The sequence below is a fragment of the Pinus tabuliformis genome, chromosome Q (genome assembly GCF_031772625.1).
Source record: "Pinus tabuliformis cultivar Carrire ecotype Pingquan chromosome Q, CPIR1, whole genome shotgun sequence".
In the NCBI taxonomy this organism is placed as follows: Eukaryota; Viridiplantae; Streptophyta; class Pinopsida; order Pinales; family Pinaceae; genus Pinus; species Pinus tabuliformis.
Window position 1 is genome coordinate 982,904,922 of NC_142296.1, and position 25,881 is coordinate 982,930,802.

Consider the following 25,881-nt stretch of genomic DNA (forward strand, 5'->3'; position numbering starts at 1 on the left):
AACTTTACAACGTTTACACCAACGAAAGATGACAATAGAAGCTCAATAGCCTTCTATTTATAAAGAAAATCCCTCCAAGTGGAAAATAATGGCTAGTTAGTTTGATCCCCGTCAAAATGATCTCGACCGTTGATAAATACTTGATCAACTTTTAATTTGTGCCATCGAAAATATTTATTTTTGAGGAAATTTCGAATTTCTCTTTAAAACCATTTTTTATTAATCCAAAAATGATTATTATGGATTAATTTCCTCAAAAAATTGATTTTGACTTAACCACCAAGGTCCAAGGGCTTAATTTTTCTTAAAATAACCAATTTTGCCTTGGCGGGGGACCTCCAAAATTTGACTTCTTAAAGACCCACGAGTTGTTTTGGTCTTTTCCACTTGGAGAAATTAATTTCTCTAGTTTTAATTTATTGACTCCAAATTAATTAATTTTCTGGCTTAGGATTCAATTTTTATTTTTCCAGAAAAATTAATCGATTGACACTTGAGGGGATTAATTATTTTTCTACCCTCAAACACTTTAGCCATGGTGTCTGATTATGAGGGACCATGCACTAAAATATCAAATAATTACATTTCAACCCTCAAAGGAGGATACCCATTTGTTATAGACCTTCATAATATTTATCCAATTCTGCGACACAATATGATCTAGTAGACCAAATGATTTGTAATAAAATAATTTAGCCAAATAGCTTAAATTATTCCCAAATCACTTTTACAATAGACTCGACTAAGAACACTAGGACTCACCTAAGGTTTTAACAATAAATTCCACCCTAGCTTTGAGGTTTAAGCTGGAGGGAAAAAACTATTCCGATTAGCCATGTTTAGAAACACAGATAATTAGTGAGGTTAAAATTTAAAAAACCTCCTAGGATGAAATTCATCATCAAAATCATAGGCTTACCTAGGTTGTTACATAATTAAACAGTCGTATTAGCATCATTTATATTACAAATTTGCAAAATGGGTTTACAATGACATGAAAGATAGTTGCCTGATGATTCTAATCTTTTTGAAAAAATTGATACAACTGCTTCCTTGGAACTGTGACAAAATGTGTGCAACACTAAGCTTTTACCCACGTGTTAATTCGTATGTCCCAGCCATCTTTCACATTTTGATTTTTTTTTTTTTTGTTGTGGCCATGATTTGTTTTTTCCTTTTCTTTTAGCTACATCAACCTCCTAGGGCAAAGTTTCCAAGCCCTACTCAAGGTATGTGAACATGTGAGTGTCAAATCCCCAAGAACCAATGACAAGTTGTACCCGAAGAATGGAGGTGAGATATAGGGCTTGTAATGTAAGATGGAAGGTGTTAATTATGATATATGGGAAGATGGAACTATGCTATCTCAATCATGGCTTTCTAGGTAGTGCCCCTCCTATAACCCAAAGGTCCTTAAGGGAGGTCCCACTGGACTAGGATCAAAGATTAACCCCCCAAGTGAGGTGAGAGAACAAGAATACGGTCAAGGTTTATCAATCTTCCAGATCACCCCATTATCCATACTAAATGCCCAAACACAAACAAGTATAAGCACCCAATTGCAAAATGATCAAAGTACCTTTTGAATGGAAACCCACCGTCATCTAAGTGCCACTGCCAGATGGGTGTGAAGCACATGGCTACTGCGAGTGGTGGAGGCTTCTGGCATATCATCATCTAATGGTGGTTGGAAAGGGCCACTAGCTGTGTAGTTGTCAAATGTAGGAGAAAAATTTCCTCCAGTGGGGTTGCCCATTTTGGTGGGTAACAAGCCCTAAGTTGAAGCCTTAGCTAGGGTTAGGGTTTTTTAGGGCACAAATTACTTAGAGAATGATGATATCAACCCTTCTAGGGTAAATTTAACCATGCAAAAGGCTAGATTTTGAGTTAAATGGATCAACAAGGTTAAAATCAAGGCTTATTACCTCCAATGTTCATCTAGAAATGCCCTAATTGAATTCGACCCTAGCAAATTTTCCCTAGCAGCTTGCCTTGAAAGGATTAGAAAATAAAAGAAGGGGAAAATATTTATGTTTTCAAGTTGACCAACACCAAGGATGCCAATGCCTATTCCTACTTGGGTGATGGAGTCCTTAGGGCTAATTCAAGAGATAATGGATAGATGCTTGGAGTAAGGGGGAAAACCTCTTGTTTTCACTTGTACAAACCCTAACTATCTTTTTTGTGAGGGGGAAATTAAATAGGGGAAGCTCTCTAGGAGGTCCCCTATGGATTTCAAGGAAGAGATATTTAACATGCAATAATCAACCAAGATTTTCCATAAAAAAAATATGCATTTAGACATGGAACAAAGAAAAACCCTAGCAATAATTAATTATATGAAAAACAATAAAAATATGCAATAAAACTTACAATTCTTCCATGAAATAGCCTTCTTTCAATCCCAAAAAGACATCTCTAAGACAAAAACCAATCTCCAATAGCAATAGCACCATAAGGTCACATATCCACAAGTAGCGAGTTTACACAAGGCTAAGTTGAGCTCTCAAGAGGAGGCTGAAATCCAAGAGTGATGATGAAAATGTACAAGTGAGATATCATTAATATATATGAGGTCTATCACACACAATAAGTAGCCTAAAAGCCCTATAACAAGTTTAATTTTGAGTGTACATGAAGAAAATGGGTTACAAGCCAACCCAATAAAAGACTATGGGAAAAATGAATGTACTCTTGACCTTGCAAGAGACTTCTTGAAAGACAAGTTGCTATGGCAAGGACAAATATGCCAAACATGGAGGGTGGGTAAGTTTAACGGGGAGAGAGCCAGGCCCATAAAAGTCGTTATGCCTAGCTTGCATGATAAATATATCATTCTAAGCAAGAAACATCTTTTGAGGGCTTCTCATTTTTTCCTAGAAGAAGATTTAACTGTAAAACAACAGGAGGAAAGAAAGGAGGAAATTTTAAAGGTTAGGGCAGCAAGAGATGAAGGCAAGAGAGCATGGATTTACAAAGGCAAAGTTGTGATAGTGCGATTTGGACCTCCTTCCAAAACAAAGCAACAAGATGGTAATAAAGAAGAGGCGACAAACTCTTCAACAGGAAATCAGAAAGCAAGGTCAGTATGGGAAAGCAGAGACAAAGACTCAAATGTGAGTCTTGCATGTCAAAATAAATAGCAATCAAGTCATAGCCAGGTTTCCTTAAGATTAGTTTGTTGGAACTGCAGAGGTTACCCATGGAGACGAGTACTTACGTTAGGGCCTCTTTTGGAAGATAGAGACATAATTTGCCTCATAGAAACACATGAGCATGAAGGGTGCAAGACACATCTGTTTGAAGGATATTGGAAGATGGTAGTGTGGAACAAAGCAGTAGGGAATGGCAAAGGGCACAGGGGTATCATGGTTTTAGTAAGGGAGAAAGAAGGTCGTCTCATTCAGTTAGAAAAAGAAGACTCAAATAAGCAATTCATTTGGTTTAAAATATCAGAAAATGGAAACCACATTAGAATTGCAGCATGCTATTTTGCACCGCAGGTTTCAAAAATCTACAAAGGTAGAGGGCTTGACCACAAAGATCCATTTGCAGCCTTAAAAGTGGATATTGCAACATATTCACAGCTAGGTGAAGTCCTTATAGTGGGTGATTTCAATGCTAGGACTGCAAGTGAGAAAGCTAGCATTCTTTGTTGTAAAGATGATTGTGACCCTATTTGGTTTATAGAAGAAAGTAATTATCAGTGAGAAAGAATTTCAGAGGGCAAGGGTTGCAATCTCTTTGGTGAACAATTGCTTATTCTATGTGGGGCCTTTGATTTAGTCATTTGTAATGGCTTGACTAGATGGGCAAAGTCCGGTAATTTCACTTGCAATACTTACAATGGAGCAAGTGTGGTAGATTATGTAATTTGCTTGCATGGTTTGTGTGAGAAAATGGAGGAAGTTTTGATTGGAGATCAGCTGTGGGACTTAAAATCAGATCACAAGCCAATTTATTTATGTTTCTCTTGGATTGGAAAGAAACAATTAGAGTAAAAAATTCAGCATGTCCAACAAAATCTCCCACAGGGCAGAATTCTTTTGACCCCAGAAAATTGTAATACCTTCAAAATGACGCTAGAGAGGCTCTTCGAGAAGGAGAAAATTACAATTCACAGCCTTCATAGTCATGAATTAACACATTTAATTCAATGCGCACTTGCAAAGTGCAAAAGAGCAAAAATTAAGAAGTCTGAAACAAATTGCTTTCTGGTTAATGCTTGGTTTGACGAAGAATGCAAAAAGGCAAGGAGAACATGGAAAGAGTCAAACAAGGATAACATAAAGCTCAAAGCTTACAAGCAATTATTAAGCAAGAAAAAGGTCGATTTCATGGTTTCAAGGAGGGAAGAACTAATCTTCCTTGGGAAAAATAATCCCAAATTATTTTGGAAGGAGCTCCAACTGAAAAAGATACAAATTGGAAATAATATTACAAATTCTAAATGGTTTGACTATGCAAGACAACTCTATGAGCAGGTTCCCAAGGTTGACCCTCCCCCCTTGGTCAACACTGATACTGAATTCTTCACAGTACAAGAGGTAGAGATGGGTATCATGAAGTTGGGTGTTGGAAAAGCAAAAGACTTAGCTGAACTCCAAGCAGAATATCTAAAGTGGGGCTCAAAGATTCTTGCACCTCGCATTACAAAAATCTTCAACAACATCATACAACAAGGGCTCCCCACAGATTGGACAACTAGTCTGGCAATACCTCTTTTCAAGAGCAGTGACGTCAATAATCCCTCCAATTATAGGACCATCATGATAAGCCCTTTGTTTGCAAAGCTATTTGGAAGCATGCTAGAAAACAAAATTAACAAGTGGGCAGAAGAAAGAGATAAGCGTGCTAAAGGGCAAGCAGGTTTTAGACCTAAACGTTCCACAGTTGATCATTTTATAACTTTAAGGCACATCATTGAAAAAGTTTGGGAGAAAAAGGAAGAAGTCTTTTGTTGCTTTGTTGATTTCAGAAAAGCGTTTGACTCGGTTCCTAAGGATAAGCTTTGGCACAGAATGGAGGAACTTGGGGTTCCTAAACATTTGAGAGCAATTGTGCATAGGCTGTATGAAGAGGTGAAAGTCAAAATTAGAACTTCAGCAGGGATTTCTGAAAGTTTTAGAAGTGATATCGGGGTCAAGCAAGGTTGCCCACTGTCTCCTACCCTTTTTGGTTTATATATCAATAAGCTTGAGGAGTGGTTAAATTCGCAAGGGGGTGATGATATCTATTTGGGCAAGTTTGTTATAAGGCTTCTTTTGTATGCAAATGACCTTATTCAGATTGCTAAATCGACGCTTGGTTTGAAAGAGCACTTACTATCCCTTGAGAATTTTTGTAGAAGTGTGGGGATGCAAGTCAATATCAGCAAAACGAAAGTAGTGGTCTTCTCTAAGAAAAGAAAACATAACCAACATAAGTTCTAATTTGAAGACAACATTCTGGAAGAAGTTGCGGATTACAAATACCTCGAAATTGACTTCAACAAAAATCTAAGTTGGAATGGTTGTAGAAAGAAAAAAACTTTGGGGGGTTGGAAAGCATTTTATGCTTTTCAAAATAGGTGTAGAGAGGCAGAGTTATGGGACTAGAAAACCACTCAAACTCTTTTTGGGCTTCTAGTGATTCCGGTGATTCTCTATGGTTGTGAACTATGGGCCAGCAGTACATCTGACATGTAGTGGAGACAAATTGAGAAAATTCAGAAGCGTTTGATTACAAACAAATTTAAGATTAAAAGTGTAGTTCCTTATGATATCTTGTTAAGTGTTTCTGGAGCTTCTCCTATTGAAGCAATTGCTATGGTGCGAGTCATAAGGTATTTAAAAAAAATTGAGCAAATGGAAGAGGGTAGATGGCCTAAGGTTGTCTTTAATGATAGATTGTGCAAGAGCAAAAAAACTTGGATGCAGAAAAATAACAAATGGTTTAGTAAATGGGGTATTTGCTTGAACGCGTGTCCCATAAACAGAAAAGAGATAAAAAATTTTGTTATGGAAAAGTTCCACAAGCGTACTTGGGATAAGGAGCTAGGAAGAAAGAAAAATTACTATATTGAAGTGTTTAATCCCACTCATAGTCATCAACCAAAAGCATACATAGAGGCCAATATCTCTTGGAGGGCAAAAATTCTTATTGCTCAGTTAAGGACTAATTCGCATCAACTCCATTGTGAAACAGGGCGCTAGGAAAGGCCCAAGGAACTGTGGGAGGAAAGAGTATGCATTTTTTGTTCTTCTGGAAAAGTGGAAACAAAAAAAAAATCATTTTAGAATGTGAGGCCTTCAAAGACAACAGGGAAAGTTATGCAGATATGCTAGCAGCGAGCTCTTGGGATAATCTATTTAGCGAGGGGTTTGTTGAGAAGCTGGGAAAATTTATTTTGAAGCTTCACAGAAAAAGGCCAAAGACATCAAGCAAATGAAGAAGCAATCTGTCCCATGGGCTATCTTTAGCCTCGTGGATGTTAAAATAATTTCTTTCTTCTTTCTTTCTTTCAACATAACAAAAATAAGCCACGAAATCCCACACATGTGGGTTGAAACACTGCTCTAGTAAGATTTCATGCCCTTTTTGGGAAATAAATGCTCTGAAAATGCATGGAATGGGCAAGGTGGATGTCCAATCACCATAATCAACTCAATCCTTGAGGGGAAGCCATCAAATCATGCCTTAAAATGCCCCCATGTGTCAAAACTCTGCTTTGGGTGCTCTATGTCTTCTCTAAGGGGGCTAGAAGGATGGTGTGGCAAACTCTCTCTCAAGCGTTGGGGCTCCAAGTGGTATTACAATCCCTCTCTTGTCATCATGGGGATGACCAACATCATCTAGATTTTGGATCAAGCCATGCCCATTAAACAATGTAAAGGCCAGCCTGGGGGCATGTTGGGTTCGTTGTGTACATCATAAAAAAATTTCAACACTAAGCAAAGTGAGCTCAACATTTCACCATTTGGGATCATCAAAGTTCCCAACACTTTGCTATAGAGGGGCAACGCTGCATTTGCAAGGTCATCATTTCTCTTTGGAAGTGTAGTACAGGCTGGGCATCATGTGTAGTAAAGGCATGGTGTCTATGCCCTCAAGGCCTTTGTTACTCTATGAAGGACCACCTATCAAAACCATCTCAAAATCAAGTGAAATTTACCAACCATTAGAGACAATGACCATGGATGCATCATAGCGGACCATACTTAATTCTTAAGGGCATAGTAAAACTTCAAACTAGGATCACCTTCAAATATCTAACTAGATCAAGGCCCATAAAAGTGTTCTCTACCTTGTTAGGGATGGCTACATAGTGAACCCTATTAGGTGCTTCCAACCCCTAAGGGGAAATGTTATCAGAACCGAACCGATGATCGAACTGGAAAACCCTCTAAACTTAGAACCGGTCAGAACTGGTAAAAAAACCAGACCAAAGAAACGGTCTACCAAAACACATAAAAATTCAAAGCTAAAAGAACAAACAAACAAACAAAACAAAACAAAAACATATATATTCTTGTGCATCCATATGAATCCAAACCATTTATACACAAATAAGCAAAAGTTCTCATTTATATAGCATGTAAGGGTGCACATAACCAAAATAGCATCGAGTGCAATCCATTTCTAAACCGAAAATACATCAACAAATAGACTCTAGATGGCCTCTAGCATCCAAAAAAAAAATCATGCCACAACAAATACCTACATATCATCAAAATCATTGCCTATATTAGGATCTTCGTCATCAATATCATCCTCTAAGCATTAAAATAAGATAGAAAAAACGTAGCATGTCAAGTCAAGATTTTGTTTGAATGATGGATACATTTTTAGTAGGGTCATGATAGAGGAGTTTGAAAACCAATGCCACTAACATCAAGGTACATAGAGGCTTCATGCTCTTGATTAAATACTAGTTCCATACCCTCATACATGACAAAATCCAATGGAAATGTTGCAATCTCCCCAATCTTGAAATCCTGAAAAACTGTTAAGTCTGTTGGATTTTGAGTGAGATCTAAAATTCTACTATCTCCATATGAAATCCAATGAGGTTGGAACCACTCTCACACATCGTGAGTCATTTCATGGTAATGTTAAAAGTTTAAGTAAAAGGATGAAAATGAAAGATAGAATTTAACATTATCATGAATTTCATGGCAACACTAGGGCCATAGGCTTGAATATTACGCTGCCCCACTCAAAAATCCTTGTTTTTTGTGAAAAATTGCGTTAGGAACATTTTTGGCCAAATTGTACGAAACCAACTGTTTCAGTACAAAACCAGCCGGTTTAGTATTGAACCAGTGGTTTCCAATAAAGAACCAGCCACTTTCGAGGATTTTTGGAAAATGATGCTTTCAATACTTCGCTTCTCAAAAACACACCCACTTTGTCTCCGCTTCATGCAACATTGGTCCTGCTTTCTTTCGCTTGTTCTGCTTTGCTCTCTAACATCATGCATCTTATCTTGTATGTTGACTGTTCTTTTGTAGCACCTGTTAGCTTTGCTACAGGTTTGCTGATGTTCGAGGAGCAGAAATAGGCTCGGTCCTTGGTTCTACTTAAAGAAGGCCTATAACTGGTCATTTCACCTCCCCTTTCACTTCACTCACTCTCCTCTTACCTCCTTTTCTCGGGCTTGATTGTTAAAAACTATATAGAAATCCTGTTGCCCTTAAGCCCGAGCGCAAAGCCGATATCCTCATATAACCGTCTTCACGTAACCGCGCGCTTTCACCAGCCTTTTCCCGTCACATCCGACGAAAAAACGCGCAATTTAACCCCCGCCGTCTGATCATCAACCACGTGATCCAACGGCGATCGCATTCCCCGCGCCCGCAAACTAACCGCACGTTAACACGTGATCAAGGTGGTTTCTGCCCTGTCCCATATGCCACGCGTCGCCCGATGATAGGTATCGCACGCCATGGTACGATTACTGCCCAACCCCGATAGCGGTGCAGGGAATACCGCTTAACGCCCGTTCGCCCATCCCCGCCGGTTAACCTCCGCACATCTTTTCCGCCCGATGACCGTCGGATCTGCTGCGTCCAGATCCAACGGCTCACGACCGCCCGCTCCCGCTTCCGCCCGATACCTCCCGCCGAGAGATCTCCGCCTTTCATACACTTGATCTAACGGCCAATATCTGCTCCCGTCATGTTCATGCATTCGCCATGCAGTCCTCTCGCCCATAGCCTGTCCCATACTCCCAAAGTACGAAGGTGGCCAGTGTGCAGTACTCGGCGCAGTTACTCCCCAACGAATGCATTTAACAAGAAGGATGGCCGAGAAAGAAAGGACCAGCCTCGAGCAGTTAAATACATTTATCAATTATGAAAGTTTATCCATGCTACACTCCACCTGCTCGAGGAGGACAACGGAGTATCAGAAAAGATCAGATTCACGCACTGAAGTAGACAAATTGTACTAAAGACTCCATCAGGAAGTTAAAACGGTTAGTGATCCATTATGACTCTTCCACGCATAGAATAGCAGAGGATTTTTGTAAAGAAACTCTATATATACCCAGAACACAGATGTAATGGTGGTTGATGGTTGTTGTTTTGATGTAAGGTTCAACTTCTGGGGACTGTAACTACTTTGATATTTGCAGCGTCTGGTCTTCATTTTCAGCTAATACAAACTTCTTTTGTTGTTAATTGCTCACTTTCCATTTCTACTCTATTCTAGGTTGTGCCTGTTATGCATTTGTTCATGTGCTCTTGATATTTAGCATTAGAGGGGTTGTCATCCCACCTCTGTGTTGAAGTCTAGTATGTATCATTGAATGTGTTATGCAGGTTTCTGTTTACTTAGTGCTAGAGAGCTGTCATCCTGTCTGTGCATTAGGAAATAGATTTGCAGACCTTTTTACTGGTTGCAGCCGGCCATCACATGGTCTTGTGCATCTGCTGGTGTGGTCAGTATTCTCCATGTTCACCTAATCCTCAAACTGTGAGTAATTGGTGGTCTAAAGCCTTGTAGTCTGGGGGTGTTCACCCATGTCTGGAGTTAAGCATAGTAGAAGTGGTTATCTGGCTTGGACAAGCATCATTCCTTCCATTCATCCATTTCCAACATTTTGTTGAGTTTGTAATGTTCCCGAGCATCTCCGAGATACAACCTAGGAGAGTTTCTTGGGGTGATAACATTAATTGGCGTCGTTGCCGGGGAGAGGAGATTGAAGCTCAGCTTCCCTGGGAGACGACACAGTTCCAGATTTTGATGATAGACAAAGTCTGGGCACATTTCTGGTTGTAATCATCTATCTGGCGACTCCACTGGAGGAAGACCAACCTTTGGCGACTCCACATCATAGTCCTGGCTCAGTTCGTGAGACACACTCGAAGAAATCCTCAGAAATCACCAGCTGTTCCAGTGCCTGACCCTGAGAAGATTGTTAAACCGAAGAAAACATCACAGAAAGGAGCATCAGGATCAGGTAAGCCCAAGAAATCTTATTTGTCTCTGCATGAGAAGTTTTTAGTTGAGGATACACAATTTGAAGATATAGAGCCTAGTGTTGCTAGTGAAGAAACACCTGCAGAGATTCATAAAGCTCCTTGTCCATTTAGTTCCCCTTTGAATCTCAGTCCAAAGAAAGCTTCCCATACAGTCCAGAACATCCCGTTGTCTCTGTCATCCATTACATTGCTTCAAACTACTCAATCTGCCAGTGTCCTTCCACATACCCCAGTCATGGCAGGACAGCAAGCACCTACGAAGATGGAAAGAATTATTGCTGCTAGGTATGGACCCCTGGTCCTGCCTATTCCTTTGAATGCCATGCCTGCAGGAGAATATCAGAAATACATGCCTAAGTTCACTGGTACAGAGGGAGTAACAGCTGAAGAGCACCTTGAATCTTTCTATAGCTATGCTGATAACTTAGATATCAGTGAAGATGATGTGTGGATGAGAGTTTTTGTTCAGAGCCTTGATGGAGAGGCTAGAAAGTGGTTCAGAGAATTGCCCCATGGGTCCATAACAGACATTGAGGCATTGGATGATGCATTCCTAAAACAATGGGGAGATAGAAAAGACCTGCTCTATTACCATACAGAGTTTGGAAACCTAAAGAGGGAGAAAGGGGAGTCTTTGCCTGATTTTAATAAAAGATTTAACCGCATGTATAGTAAGATACCAGCTGAAGTAAAGCCTACCCCCACCTCTGCCAAACTCACTTATGCCAATGCTTTTGACTCTGATTTCTGCCTGCTTTTGAGAGAAAGAAGATGTGCCACTCTAGCTGATATGCAAGATGCAGCACTGGAGGTGGAATCAAATATTATGGCTGCAGAAAAGCTTAAAACACATGCTGATAGAAGGAGGCAGAGAGGTGAGGCTTCTTCTTCCTCTGCTTCATCTTCAGAACCTAAATTAGATAGAATGGCTAAAATGATAGAGTCATTGGCTGCCGAGATATCCAAGCTGAAAGTTGAGCAGAGCTCTGGGAAAGCAAGGTTTCAAAACACATTTGCTCCAAAAAATCCAAACCCATTCAGAAGAGCAAATGAACAGTTACAAATAATTCAGAGGGGTAAAGAAGCTAACGAGGATCAAAAGGTTAAAGCTCCTTTTCAAAATGTGGTCATGGAGGAGGAGCAGATTGAAGATGAGGATGAAATTCATTGTATGGAAGATAAAGGAAGTGTTGCGTTTTTGACCTTGGCTGCATACGAAGAATCTTTGATGCAAGAACAAGACAGTCAAAGGTGGGACAGAGAGGCTGTCCTACAAACTGAGGAGCAGCAAAGATATAATCTGAGGTCAAATGCAAAAAATGCCAAGGAGAATCCTGCCCAAAGAGCTGTTGTCCAAACAGAGTCACAAAATATCAGACAGAGAAGACTAGCAACTGCTCCAGTCATCCTCAAAACACCAGTTCAAGAGGTAAGAGGTTCTGATAAGTTACCTTCTTCTTTCAGCTTTGAGTCAGAATTCCAGAAGGTAAAAATATCTGTGCCTCTGGTAGAATTGGTAAAGAGTGAAGTGTTTAGAAAGGCTATCCTTGAAGCTCTTGAGTTGGAAACCACACAAACATCCACTGACTCTGTCAATTTGCAAGATGACAAGCTTGCAGTTGTGCTTAGCCCTATGATCGAACCTGCTGATAATAATTCTCCATCATTTTATGTCTCCTTGACCATTCATGACAAAATCCTCCACAATTGCCTGCTAGACACGGGGGCCAGCCACAATTTGATGCCTAAAGCTGTCATGGAAGAGTTAGGCCTTGACATCACCATACCATATCATGATTTATTCTCATTTGATTCAAGAAAGGTGAAATGTCTGGGGTTGATTAAAGATCTAGCCATTACCCTAACTCAGCTACCCATGAAGAGTATGATGATGGATATTGTGGTAGCAGATGTCCCTCCTAAGTTTGGCATGCTGTTGTCTAGAGGATGGATTAAGAGACTAGGTGGGACATTACAGAATGATCTATCTTATGCCATTGTCCCAGTTTTTGGAGGAGAAAGCAGGAGATTGTATAGAGAAGCATAGTTGGCATACATCATCAGTGATGAAAAGAATCCATCCAATCATCCCATTTATGTTGTGGACACCGATTTTGGAGCATGTATTCTCCAAATGGAAGAATCTCAGAAGGCCTCAATGCAGCTTAAGAAACCAATAGTTCAGGCCGAGGAAGAGCAAGGAAGTCAAGTTTGGGAGATGTTCTTTGATGGAGCATGTTCCAGGGAGACTACAGGAGCAGGGGTGGTGTTGGTATCTCCAGAGCAAGAAAGCACACATCTATCTTTTAAGCTGGCTTTTCAAGTCACCAACAATATAGCAAAGTATGAGGCTCTGATATTGGGCCTTAACGCAGCAAAAGACAGAGGAATCAGGAACCTAAAGGTGTTTGGAGATGCTGATTTGATCATTCAGCAAGTAAACAGAACATTTCAAGCAAAGCACCCAAGGCTGAAAGCGTACAGAGATGAGGTATGGAGACTCAAAGATTCTTTTGATGATTTCTGTATTTCATATATCCCTAGAGCCAAAAATCAACTTGCTGATTCCCTTGCTGTGTCTGCTAGCATGTTTATCCCTCCCATGCCTCCCAGACTAGTTTATGAAGTCCAAATGAAGTATAGGCCATCCTTGCCTGATAATGTCCACCATTGGAAAGTTTTTGAGGATGATGATGAAGTGAATAGGTTTTTGCAAGTCATTGATGAATTTTCGGAAATGCAAATTGACCAAGAAAATGAAGCCTTGGAGGAAAGCCCTCAATCCCAGCTTAGAAATAAAATTGGCAAAGATAGCATCGTCCAGCTTCCCAGCAATCATATTCCTAAGGGTTTAATTCCTCTAGAAAGACTGTTTGACCAAAATGATGTGCCTTACAAGGTTGCCCAAAAAGAAGACCAATCTGCAGTTTGTAAGCATAATATAGGGAGTCCCGGTCATCCAAGATACATAAATCTGTCCACTTACCTTTCTGCTGACCAGGATGCTGAATACTGCATTTTAATGAAGCAATTTGCTGATGTGTTTTCCTGGGAATATAGTGACCTGAAAACCTATGATAAAAAGATTATTCAGCATAAAATCCCTCTAGAGAAAGATACCATCCCTTTCAAGCAGAAGTTGAGACCAATAAATCCTTTGCTCCTTCCTTTAATTGAAAAAGAAATAAAAAAGTTGTTGGCTGCCAAAATCATAGTCCCTCTCAGATATTCAAAATGGGTAGCCAACTTAGTGGTAGTGAGGAAGAAAAGTGGAGAAATCAGACTCTGTGTTGATTTCAAAAACTTAAATAAATGCTCTAAGAAAGACAATTACCCTCTACGGCTCTGCCCAAGATGGAGCATTTGCTGCAGAAGGTCTCAAGAGCCAAAGTAATGTCTTTCCTGGATGGATTTTCAGGCTATAACCAGATTGTTGTACATCCAGATGACCAAGAGAAGACTGCATTCACCACTCCTTGGGGCACTTTTATGTATTCCAAGATGCCTTTTGGGTTGATGAATGTTGGAGCTACCTTTCAGAGAGCTATGGACATAGCATTTGTGGGAGAGAAGGATAAATTTGTCCTTATCTACCTTGATGATATAACAGTATACTCCAGCAGCCATCAAGACCATTTGCAACATTTGAGGAAAGTGTTCCTGAAGTGCAGAAGGTTTGGGATTTCAGTCAATCCTAAAAAATCACAATTTGCTTTAGAAGAAGGCAAGCTATTAGGACATGTTGTTTCTGCTGCAGGTGTCCGAATTGACCCAGAAAGAGTAAAAGCAATACAGACCCTGTTTGTCCCGAGATCAAAGAAGGACATCCAGTCCTTTTTGGGCAAGATTAATTTTGTGAGGAGGTTTATACCAAATTTTTCAGAACTGGTGAAGTATATTACCTCCATGTTGAAGAAAGGGTCATAGGTCAAATGGACTGATGCAACAAGAAAATCATTTGAGTCTATTAAGAAGGCTATTATGGAGGCTCCCACTTTAATCAGTCTAGATTACAGCAAGGAGTTCCATATATTTTCTTTTGCCTCTAATGACACCCTCGCAGCAGTTTTATTGCACGCAGATGAGGAAGGCTCAGAGCATCCGGTGGCATTTTTCAGCAAAACCTTAAGGGATGCTGAGCTAAGGTATGATATTATTGAGAAACAAGCATATGCTCTTATCAAATCTTTGAAAGCCTTCAGGGTTTATATTCTGCATTCCAAGATAATTGCATATGTGCCTTTTGCTTCAATAAAAGATGTCCTAACACAACCCGATGCTGATGGAAGAAGGGCCAAATGGATTGCAAAGTTGATTGAATTTAATATAGAACTAAAGCCCACTAAGCTTGTCAAAAGTCAGGGTCTTGCCAGACTATTAGCTGAAAAAAATTGCAGAACATTGGACATAAATCTCATAAGCACAGATGCAGAAAAGGGTCAAACAGAAGAAGAGGAAGCAGCTGAACCAGAGAGAAAGTAGTCAGTGGCAGAAAATCTAGCTCATTGTGATTGGTATTCTGCAATAGTTAGATTCTTGCTGAAGCTAGAAATACCTCCAGGCCTTACTCAAAGTCAAGTCAGAACTGTTAAACTTAGGGCAGCAAAATATTGTATCCATGAAAATCTGCTCTATTGGAGGGACCCATCTGGAATGCTTTTGAGGTGTTTGGACAAAGAACAGTCAATGGAAGTTATGCAACAGTTTCATTCCAGCATGTGTGGAGGACACCATTATTGGAAAACCATTGCCCATAAGATCCTCAGAGCTGGGTACTATTGGCCCACCTTATTTTCTAATGTCTTTTCATTTGTTAAATCTTGTGACAGATGCCAAAGATTTGAAGGGAAACAGCAGTTGAAGTCCCCTTAAAACCAATACATGCAAAAGGACCTTTTCAGCAGTGGGGCTTAGATTTCATTGGAGAAATAAATTCACATTCCAGTGGCCAGCACAGATGGATATTAGTAGCCATTGATTATTTCACTAAGTGGATTGAAGCAATCCCGATCAGAAAGGCTGATCATAATGTGGTCATGAAGTTTTTGACAGAAAATATCTTCACCAGATTTGGTTGTCCACATAAATTAGTCACAGATAATGCAGCAGCCTTCAGGGCAAAAGAATTGGTGGATATGTGCGATTCAATGGGCATTACACTGGTTCATTCCACCTCATACTATCCCCAAGGCAATGGCTTAGCAGAGTCTTCCAACAAAGGCCTGATAAGGATAATTAGAAAGCTGTTGGAAGACAATAAAAAGAATTGGGATTCTAAGCTCAAATATGCATTGTGGGCTGATAGAGTAACCACCAAGAGATCCACAGGGAATTCTCCTTTCAAGCTGGTATATGGCACTGAGGCTGTGTTTCCAATTCAGTTAACTCTCCCTGTGGCAAAGTTCCTGCAACAAGAACAAAACGAGGAAGAGGACATGGCAAAAAGGATCATTGATTTAGCAGAAATACATCAGATCAAAGAACATCTGGTAGAAAGGTCTGCAGCCCATCAAAAGAAGATCAAAGAAGCTTTTGACAGAAAGACAAAATCATATAATTTTCAGGTTGGAGACTTGGTTCTGAAGTGGATGCACTGAAAGAAAAGAAAGGCAACCATGGGAAGTTTGATGCTTTCTGGACAGCGCCTTTTATCATTTCTCAAATCCAAGGGAACAATACATTCATGCTGAAAAGCATGGGAGGAGAAGCAATTTTTGATGGCTCAGTTAACGGGCGTTTTTTGAAAATTTATGTTGTTTAAGGACTTTTGGCCTTAAAGCTATAAATATTTTGTTTTATCAGTTTAGTGTAGGTTCAATCAGACTCCATGCCCAATGGAACACTAGGAAATTTTGTTAATTGATTTTCACAGGAAAGGCATTGATCTGCAGGTTCTTGAGACCTCACAGGGAGGATCTCATTCCCAGAAAGAGCCAGTGTTAGCTCTGCTACAGGTTTGCTGATGTTCGAGGAGCAGAAATAGGCTCGGTCCTTGGTTCTACTTAAAGAAGGCCTATAACTGATCATTCCACCTCCCCTTTCACTTCACTCACTCTCCTCTTACCTCCTTTTCTCGGGCTCGATTATTAAAAACTATAGAGAAAACCTATTGCCCTTAAGCCCGAGCGCAAAGTCAATATCCTCATATAACTATCTTCACATAACCCCGCGCTTTCGCCAGCCTTTTCCCGTCACATCCGACGAAAAAAACGCGCAATTTAACCTCCGTCGTCTGATCATCAACTGCGCGATCCAACGACGATCGCATTCCCTGCGCTCGCAAACTAACCGCGCGTTAACGCGCGATCAAGGTGGTTTCTGCCCTGTCCCATCTGCGACGTGTCGCCCGACGATAGGTATCGCACGCCATGGTACGATTACCGCTCGACCTCGATAGCGGTGCGGGGAATACTGCTTACCACCCGTTCACCCGTCCCCGCTGGTTAATCTCCGCACATCTTTTCCGCCTAATGACCGTCGGATCTATTGCATTCAGATCCAACGGCTCACGACCGCCCGCTCCTGCTTCCGCCCGATACCTCCCACCGAGAGATCTCCGTCGTTCATACACTTGATCTAACGGCCAATATCTGCTCCCGTCATGTTCATGCGTTCACCATGCAGTCCTCTCGCCCATAGCCTGTCCCATACTCCCAAAGTACGAAGGTGGCCAGTGTGCAGTACTCGGCATAGTTACTCCCCAACAAATGCATTTAACAGGAAGGACGGCCGAGAAAGAAAGGACCAGCCTCGAGCAGTTAAATACATTTATCAGTGATGAAAGTTTATCCATGCTACACTCCACCTGCTCGAGGAGGACAACAAAGTATCAGAAAAGATCAGATTCACGCACTGAAGCAGGCAGATTGTACTAAAGACTCCATCAGGCAGTTAAAACGGTTGGTGGTCCATTATGACCCCTCCATGCATAGAATAGTAGAGCATTTTTGTAAAGAAACTCTATATATACCCAGAACACAGATGTAATGGTGGTTGATGGTTTTTGTTTTGATGTAAGGTTCAACTTCTGGAGACTGTAACTACTTTGATACTTGCAACGTCTGGTCTTCATTTTCAACTAATACAAGCTTCTTTTGCTGTTAATTGCTCACTTTCCATTTCTACTCTGTTTTAGGCGGTGCCTGTTATGCATTTGTTCATGTGCTCTTGATATTTAGCATTAGAGGGGCTGTTATCCCACCTCTGTGTTGAAGTCTAGTATGTATCATTGAATGTGTTATGCAAATTTCTGTTTACTTAGTGCCAGAGAGCTGTCATCCTATCTGTGTATTAGGAAATAGATTTGCAGACCTCTTTACTGGTCGCAGCCAGCCATCACATGGTCTTGTGCATCTGCTGGTGTGGTCAGTATTCTCCATGTTCACCTAATCCTCAAACTGTGAGTAATTGGTGGTCTAAAGCCTTGTAGTCTGGGGGTGTGTACCTATGTCTGGAGTTAAGCATAGTAGAAGTGGTTATCTGGCTTGGACAAGTATCATTCTTTCCATTCATCCATTTCCAACATTTTGTTGAGTTTTTAATGTTCCCGAGCATCTCCAAGATACAACCTAGGAGAGGTTCTTCAGGTGATAACAGCACCCTATCTCAGTGACTGCTTTCATAAAGCAATGGGCCTTCACATGAGGGGAGAGAGAGAGAGAGAGAGATTCTAAAGGCAAAGAAAGAAGTACAAACAGGGATATGGCACCATTTCCAAACATGGAAAGCAACTATCCAACAGAGAACACACCTCTAACTTCTTCTGTAGTAGAGATGATTTTATTGCTATATAGTATAAACATCCTCTTTCAGGTTTTGGGTGACTTCATCTGTCATAGATGGTAGGTAACTGTAGGAATTTATAGGGTAAGTTCCTCAGACAGAACACCAAATGACACCGCTCACAAACAGATCACAGATCAATACACCAGTATTTTGACGTGGTTAAAACCCTCAAAGAGGGAAACGGTCCACAGCCTAAGCCAACGCGGCCACTTCAGGCAATTTATTAATAAAAGAATGAAAATTTACATATGCTTCTCTCATAGACGGATTACCCTACAAATGACCCTCCATGCTCTTTAAATAGAGATCATGGACCAATCGAGTGTTAAGCCACGGATCAAGTGTCGGTAATACCGAGGAGAGAATGAACCGTCGGATCACTACATATCGTGACCGTCGGATTGTAAGTTACAAAATGTACATAGTAAAGAAACACACTTTACCTAACTCTATACTAGAACAAGTTGTACTTAACTATTTCCTATGTGTCGGAATATCCTAACATCCCTCCTTAAGAACAACTTGGGATAGGATTGAAGGATTTACAAATATGACACAATAGGAGAAGGAAGGAGGCACTAGAGCCTATCCCCCCTTAGTGACAACTTCCTAAACTCCAACCATAAATCGAAGTTTAGTGAACTTCACCTCTGTGAGAGCTTTTGTAAAGATGTCTGCAACTTGATCATCTGTTGAACAATATTGCACTTCAAGAACATGGTCGTGAATGAGCTTTCTGATGAAGTGCATGTGCGATTCAATGTGTTTGCTGCGCTGATGTTGGACTAGATCTTTGCATAGTTGAATGGCACTTTGATTATCACACCAAAGTGTAGTTGGATGCTGCTGCTGAAAGCCAAACTCTGACAGGATCTGACGAAGCCACAAGGCTTCCTTACTAGCTTCTACAGCACCACGATATTCTGCTTCTGCTGAAGAAAGAGAAATGGCACCTTGTTTCTTGCAAGCCCATGTAATAGGTCCTGAACCAAGAGTGAACACATAACCTGCAGTAGACTTCCGATCATCAGGGTCACCAACCCAATCGGAATCAGTGAAACCAACCAATAGAGGAGATGCTTCGGCACTGTAATGAATCCCAAACTGAACTGTACCTCGAACATAACGAAGTATTCTTTTAGCTTCTTTCCAATGACTTTCACGTGGGTTTTGCATAAACCGAGCAACAAGGCCAACAGCAAAGGAAAGGTCAAGACGAGTATGGGTTAGATACAAAAGTTTTTCTACAAGTTGACGATATAAGGTAGCATCAACTTCAGGAGAAATACAAGTGACTGAAAGTTTGACTCCAGACTGAAAGGGAGAAGGGGTTGGCTTACAGTCTTCCATGTGAAAGTGGCGTAGAATATCATAGGCATACTTGGACTGAGAAAGGGAAATACCTTCCTTGGATTGCAAGACTTGAAGACCGAGAAAATAATGTAAGTGTCCTAAGTCTGTCATTTCAAACTTCCTTTTAAGGCTAGACTTCACATGGTTTATAAGGTTGGGATCACTACCAGTCAGGATAAGATCATCAACATAAAGAACAAGAATGATAAGAGACTTGCCCACTTTCTTGGTGTAGACAGTATTGTCAGAATGACACCTAGAGAAGCCAGATTCTAAAAGAAAGTTATCCATTTTGGCATACCAAGCTCGAGGAGCTTGCTTGAGACCATAAAGGGATTTCTTAAGCCGACATACAAGGCTGGAGTCTGTTTGTATAAAGCCAATAGGTTGTTCCATATAGATTTCTTCATGCAAGTCCCCATGAAAGAAGGCGGATTTAACATCCATCTGATGGACTTCCCATTTGAAAGAGGCAGCAAGGGAAAGAACAAGGCGGATAGAGTTCATTTTGGCAACAGGGGAGAAGGTTTCAGTATAGTCAATGCCTTCAACTTGTGAAAAACCCTTAGCAACAAGACGAGCTTTATGTTTATCAACTTTCCCATCTGGTCCATACTTGGTTCTGTAAACCCATTTGCATCTAACAAGTTTTCGTCCCTTTGGTAGAGGAACAAGATCCCATGTATCATTTTCCAATAATGAATGATATTCTTCATTCATAGCTGCTTCCCAATCTGGATGGCCTGAAGCTTCTGCAAAGGTGTCAGGATCATAATTCACTGAAGCTTGAGCCAGTAAAGAAGAGGCTCTCTCGAACTGAGAACGTGTACGTCGCTGATCTGTAGGATCACCGGCAAGATCACCTGCTGCATCCCAAGTAGCACGGACCCATTTTGGAAGCTGAGGAGCTGAAGGAGGATCCTGAGAAGGTGGGGGAGGATTTTCATCATCTGAAGAAGAAATATTTTCAAAAGTAGAAGAGATAGGGAGAGGTGGCACATCCGCCGAACTAGGCTCGCAGGCCGATATATTTTCATCAAACTTTACATCTCTTCTAATGATAACATTTTTGGACATAAGTGGAATAAGTCTATATCCTTTGACATCTTCAGAATATCCAACAAAAATACATTTTTCACTCTTTGGTTCTAAAGCTTTATGTTTCTCATCTGGAATACGGGCCCACGCTTCACTTCCAAAAACACGAAAGTGACTTACATCTGGTTTGTTTGAGCTCCATGCTTCTTCTGGAGTGATATTCTTTAAAACCTTAGTAGGAGTGCGATTTATTATGTAATTTGCACAGTTAATTGCTTCTGCCCAATAATTAAGACTAAGTCCTTTAGATCGAAGCATACAATTAGCCATTTCCTTTAAGGTGCGATTCTTCCTTTCAGCTACACCATTTTGTTGTGGAGTATATGGAACAGTATGTTGCATTTGAATTCCATTCTCAGTGCAAAAGTTGATGAATGTGTTTTTAACATATTCTCCGCCATTATCAGATCTTAGCTTAAGAATTTGATGTCCAGATTGTTTTTCAACAAAGCCCTTAAAGGCCAAGAACATGTTAAATACTTCACTCTTGAGTTTTAAGAAGTATACCCAAGTGCGTCTGGAGAGATCATCAATGAAAGTTAAGAAATACTATTAGCTAGAGAATGAAGCAACTGGAAGTGGACAACATAAATCACTATGCACGAGCTGTAAAGGGGCTAAGGCGTGCCAAGAGGCACGTTTTTCAAAACTGTCCCAATGATGTTTTCCGAGTACACATCCGGAACAAACACCATCTCTGCAAGATACCATTGGAAGACCTGTCACCATATTTTCTTTACATAGATTCTAAAGAGAGCGATAGTTTAAGTGACCAAATTGCTCATGCCAAAGTTTGCTCACTTCATCATTATGAGCAACAAATACTGAGGGAAGATTTGATGACCCAAAGTTGTGAAACTTATACAACCTTGTAGAATCATCAGCAATGCCAGTAGCTAAAATCTGTCTAGGATCTCTTAGGTCCTTAATTACAACATCGTGAGGTGAAAATTCAACGATTTTACCTTCACCTGAATGCGTTATCTGATATACAGATAGAAGGTTGCAGGATAAGATTGGAACACATAATACATCATTAAACTGACCATTGTCTAGATGAACAGTTCCAGTCCCAACAACACTAAGAGATCTATCATCACCAACATATATATTTTTGGTGTTACAATCATTTAAAGAAGAAAACATGGCTTTGTTTTTTGCCATGTGATAAGAAGCTCCAGAATCAATGAGCCACTCATGAGAATGAGAAGAAGAAGATACATTTAGTGCATAGCCAGACCGAGATGCTTGACAACCATATGCAGAAAGTGCCATTCCTGAAGATGAAGTTGAAGTTGAAGATTGCTCCAAATGGATGTTATGCTTCTTCATTGTTGTTTCCAAGGCTTCCATCTTCTTAAAGCATTTGGATTCTAAGTGGCCATCTCGATTACAAAAGTTGCAATGTCTATCAGTCTTCTTCCCTTTGTTTTTATTTGTCTTATCATTTTGTTGAAGTGATTTTTTATTTTGAGGCTGAAATTGCTTAGGACCCTTGTTTGGTTTAGGACCATTCTTTTTAGGATACAACTTCTTAGGATTCTTTGGATTTGGTTGTTGCTGGGCGGCTAACACTTTCTTAGAAGAGTTTCCAAGATGAAGAAGACCAAGGTGTAAGAGTTTTTCTTGTTCTCTTATTAAAGAATCACAAAAGGAATCAAAGGAAGGGGACTTGTAGGTTTGTCCTTGAGAAATGAAGGCTTCTCTTGTAGAATGGAAGGTGGAAACAAACACAGAATAGGCTGGTCCCAACTTAGTAAGAATGGAGTAGATAAGGCTACTATCTTCTTTCTTAACCTTAACACCTTCCAAGAGAAGTCTAAGGGTCTTGAACTTGGACAAAAAATCTTCAATGCAAGAAAAATTATTGGGGTCCAATGTAAGCAATTCATTTTCAAGTTGATGGGCTTTAAGTTCATTTTTAATTCCAAAGACATTAGTGATTTGTTGCAGTGCTTCATCAGGAGTATCAAGTTCTGGAATATGGAATCTAAGATCTGGAGAAATAGACATCCCTATCAACCCACGTGCTTGGTCTTGCCTATTTTCCCATTTAGCTGCCTTATCTTCATCTTTCGGTTTTGTCTCTTGGCCTGTGGCTATTCTGTAAAGACCTTTACTTCTAAGTAAATCCACAATGTAGGACCACCATTGGAAGTAATTAGTGCTATGAAGAATGACTTGGCACGGACTTTCCATTTTTAACAGAAACTGAAGTTGTAGATGCTGAAACTAAGTGAACCAATGGAAAGATCTCGAAAAATTAGGCTGTTTAAAAAAAAACGGTTCTGAAAACGGCTTCCGGATGAAGAAGTTATGACTTTTTGAAAAAAAATTGACGAAGTCGCCGATGAAGTGCGGGAATGTGCGGAAATAAAAATCTGCCCCCACAAAATGGAGATTTGAACCCAAGACCTCTACTCTCATAAATTAGTTTTGCACCAAGTGAGCTATACAAAAAGTTTGAGAGAGAGAGGGGGGGGGGGGGGGGTTGGTTGATGCTTTGGGTTACGTGCTTGCTTTGAGAAAGCTCTTTTTCCCTACAAAACAAAAAACACAAAACCCAACACGGACATACAAAAAAAAACGGACCTTGCGGCTCGAAGTTAGCTTTAGCCGGAAACTAGATATTTTAAAAAATGAACCTTGCGGCTCAAAGTTAGCTTTAGCCGGAAACTAAATATTTTCCTCAATGTTTCTGATTTTCCGAGATCACACTAAGGGACAGCGGAAAAAAGCATACACATGAGAAAAATCTTTCCTTTTTATTTCTGATTTGCCCAGATCGCACAGAGTCGCAGGGCAAAGAGCATACGCAGAAATGAAAGGTATAGATCCGGTAAAAAAAAGCTAAATAAACCGAAACTGAAATAAACAGAGAGAAAATAATTGTAAACTGCAAATAAACACTGTATACCTCCAGATCTTAAAAATGACGCAGCTAGGGCTACCGGAAACCTTTTCGCGTGAAACGAAAGGGGTTCCTCATTGGAACAGATGCTCCCAACACAACAGAGCAGTCCTCTCAACCCGAAAGCAGTCAGAAACAGTAGATCTAGGAAACGGCAGTCGGATGCAGTGCTACTGGCTTCAGATTTGGATCACCAACGGACGCGGCCCTCAAATAGCTCTGATACCATGTAGGAATTTATAGGGTAAGTTCCTCAGACAGAACACCAAATGACACCGCTCACAAACAGATCACAGATCAATACACCAGTATTTTGACGTGGTTAAAACCCTTAAAGAGGGAAACAGTCCATGGCCTGAGCCAACGCGGCCATTTCAGGCAATTTATTAATAAAAGAATGAAAATTTACATATGCTTCTCTCATAAACGGATTACCCTACAAATGACCCTCCATGCTCTTTAAATAGAGATCATGGACCAATCGGGTGTTAAGCCACGGATCAAGTGTCGGTAATACCGAGGAGAGAATGAACCGTCGGATCACTACATATCGTGACCGTCGGATTGTAAGTTACAAAATGTACATAGTAAAGAAACACACTTTACCTAACTCTATACCTAACTCTATACTAGACCAAGTTGTACTTAACTATTTCCTATGTGTCGGAAGATCCTAACAGTAACTATTTGCTAGTCCTCACTTCAATTCATATTACCAAAATTCTGTATGGTGAGTGTCTCCACATATGGATTTCCCCAGGAAAGGAGTATGTACCAATATTAAAGTACATATTGCTGGGCTTTATTGAGCGGATCACCAAGTATACAATTTTTTTGCCTCCTGTTGTACTGTATAGTTTAGTGTGTTTCTCTTTTTTCTTACATTTTATGATTGTAGCTACCTACATTTCTCCCAGGGGATGAATCAAGCACCCCTTAGTTGGCTCAGCTGTAGCTTACCTGCTAATTTGTCTTTTTATCATTGTGATCACTTTTGGTTTCTAATGGGGAACAAATTGGGCATTTGGGCTAATCGTTTAAATTTTGGAGCTTCCATAATAGAATACAGAAGCCATGGTTTAAGAAGGTTTAGAAAGTATTCCATGTTGCCATAAATTCCATAAATGCAACATTTGGTTGCTAATTACTAAATTAAAGAATCTGGTTCTGACTACTTAGTACATATGCTAATTTTTTGACAGACTTTGTTTTCCAGATGCTCGAACGATTTAATGGACGGCTGCCTGGATATATTGGCTATGGGAAAGAGAAGTTTTCGTTTTCTCATATTGATGATGTTGCGTACGCTCATGTAGCAGCAATTCATAAAGGCAGAGAAGGTGAAAGGTACCTACTTACAGGAGAAAATGCTTCCTTTGTCGATGTCTTTAATCTTGCAGCCAACTTAACAGGGACTGCACCTCCATCCTTTCATATCCCCTTATGGGTACTTGAAACTTATGGCTGGCTTTCAGTCTTTTGGGCTCGAATCATTGGAAAACTCCCTTTCATCAGTTACGCGGTACGTCTTTCTGGTTTAAAACATGGTTTCGTGGCTTCACAAATTTTAAGATTCTACTCTTGTATACACTTAAGACACTAACAAATTTTCATGCAATGTGCAGACTGTATATGTTCTGAAGCATCAGTGGGCTTATTCATGTGATAAAGCAAAGACAGAGTTGGGTTATAAGCCCCGAACATTAAGGGAAGGTCTTGCAGAGGTGGTGTCGTGGTTAAAAAGTTTGGATTTGATAAAATACTGAGTTTCTGTAATTTCTATGAAGCTAAATCTAGCAAAAAGTTTTCCTTTCCATATGTATATGGAAATTCTGCAGTGTGATATATAACAATTTTAATAAACATTAACAGTGATTTCTGAAACGAGTTTTCCTTTCCATATGTATATGGAAATTCTGCAGAGTGTGATATATAACAATTTTAATAAACATTAACAGTGATTTCTGAAACGCTTTCTGTCTTTCTGACTGGTATTGGGCATGAAAACGGAACTATAAGAAGTAATAGTATTCCAATATTTCTGTTTGAAAGTTTCTTCCTGGGTTGGTATCATAGTGATCCTGAGCTCATCCTGCCTCTTCACAAAGGTCTTTTTGAGTTGTCAATTTTTGGGCATGTTTAACTTAGGAAGCATTGGCAACAAGTGATTTCAGAAATCTTTGGCCACGACAATGGTAAGTGATATTCTCTTCGTGTAATTCTACTTGGACGATCCACTTGCCTTGCAGAATCATATTATGTTGTTGA

General features: G+C 40.1%; 1 protein-coding gene across 1 annotated transcript in view; it reads left to right on the forward strand.

Moving 5' to 3' along the window:
• LOC149222760 (uncharacterized) overlaps nucleotides 1–25,583 on the forward strand; it is a 98,000-nt gene extending 72,417 nt beyond the window's left edge. Inside the window, exons 2-3 of the mRNA XM_089387668.1 lie at nucleotides 24,793–25,135; nucleotides 25,239–25,583. Coding sequence (XP_089243794.1) covers nucleotides 24,793–25,135; nucleotides 25,239–25,379 — 484 coding nt within the window. The 3' untranslated portion in view covers nucleotides 25,380–25,583. The remainder of the gene's footprint in view (nucleotides 1–24,792; nucleotides 25,136–25,238) is intronic.
• Nucleotides 25,584–25,881: the final 298 nt, after the last annotated feature.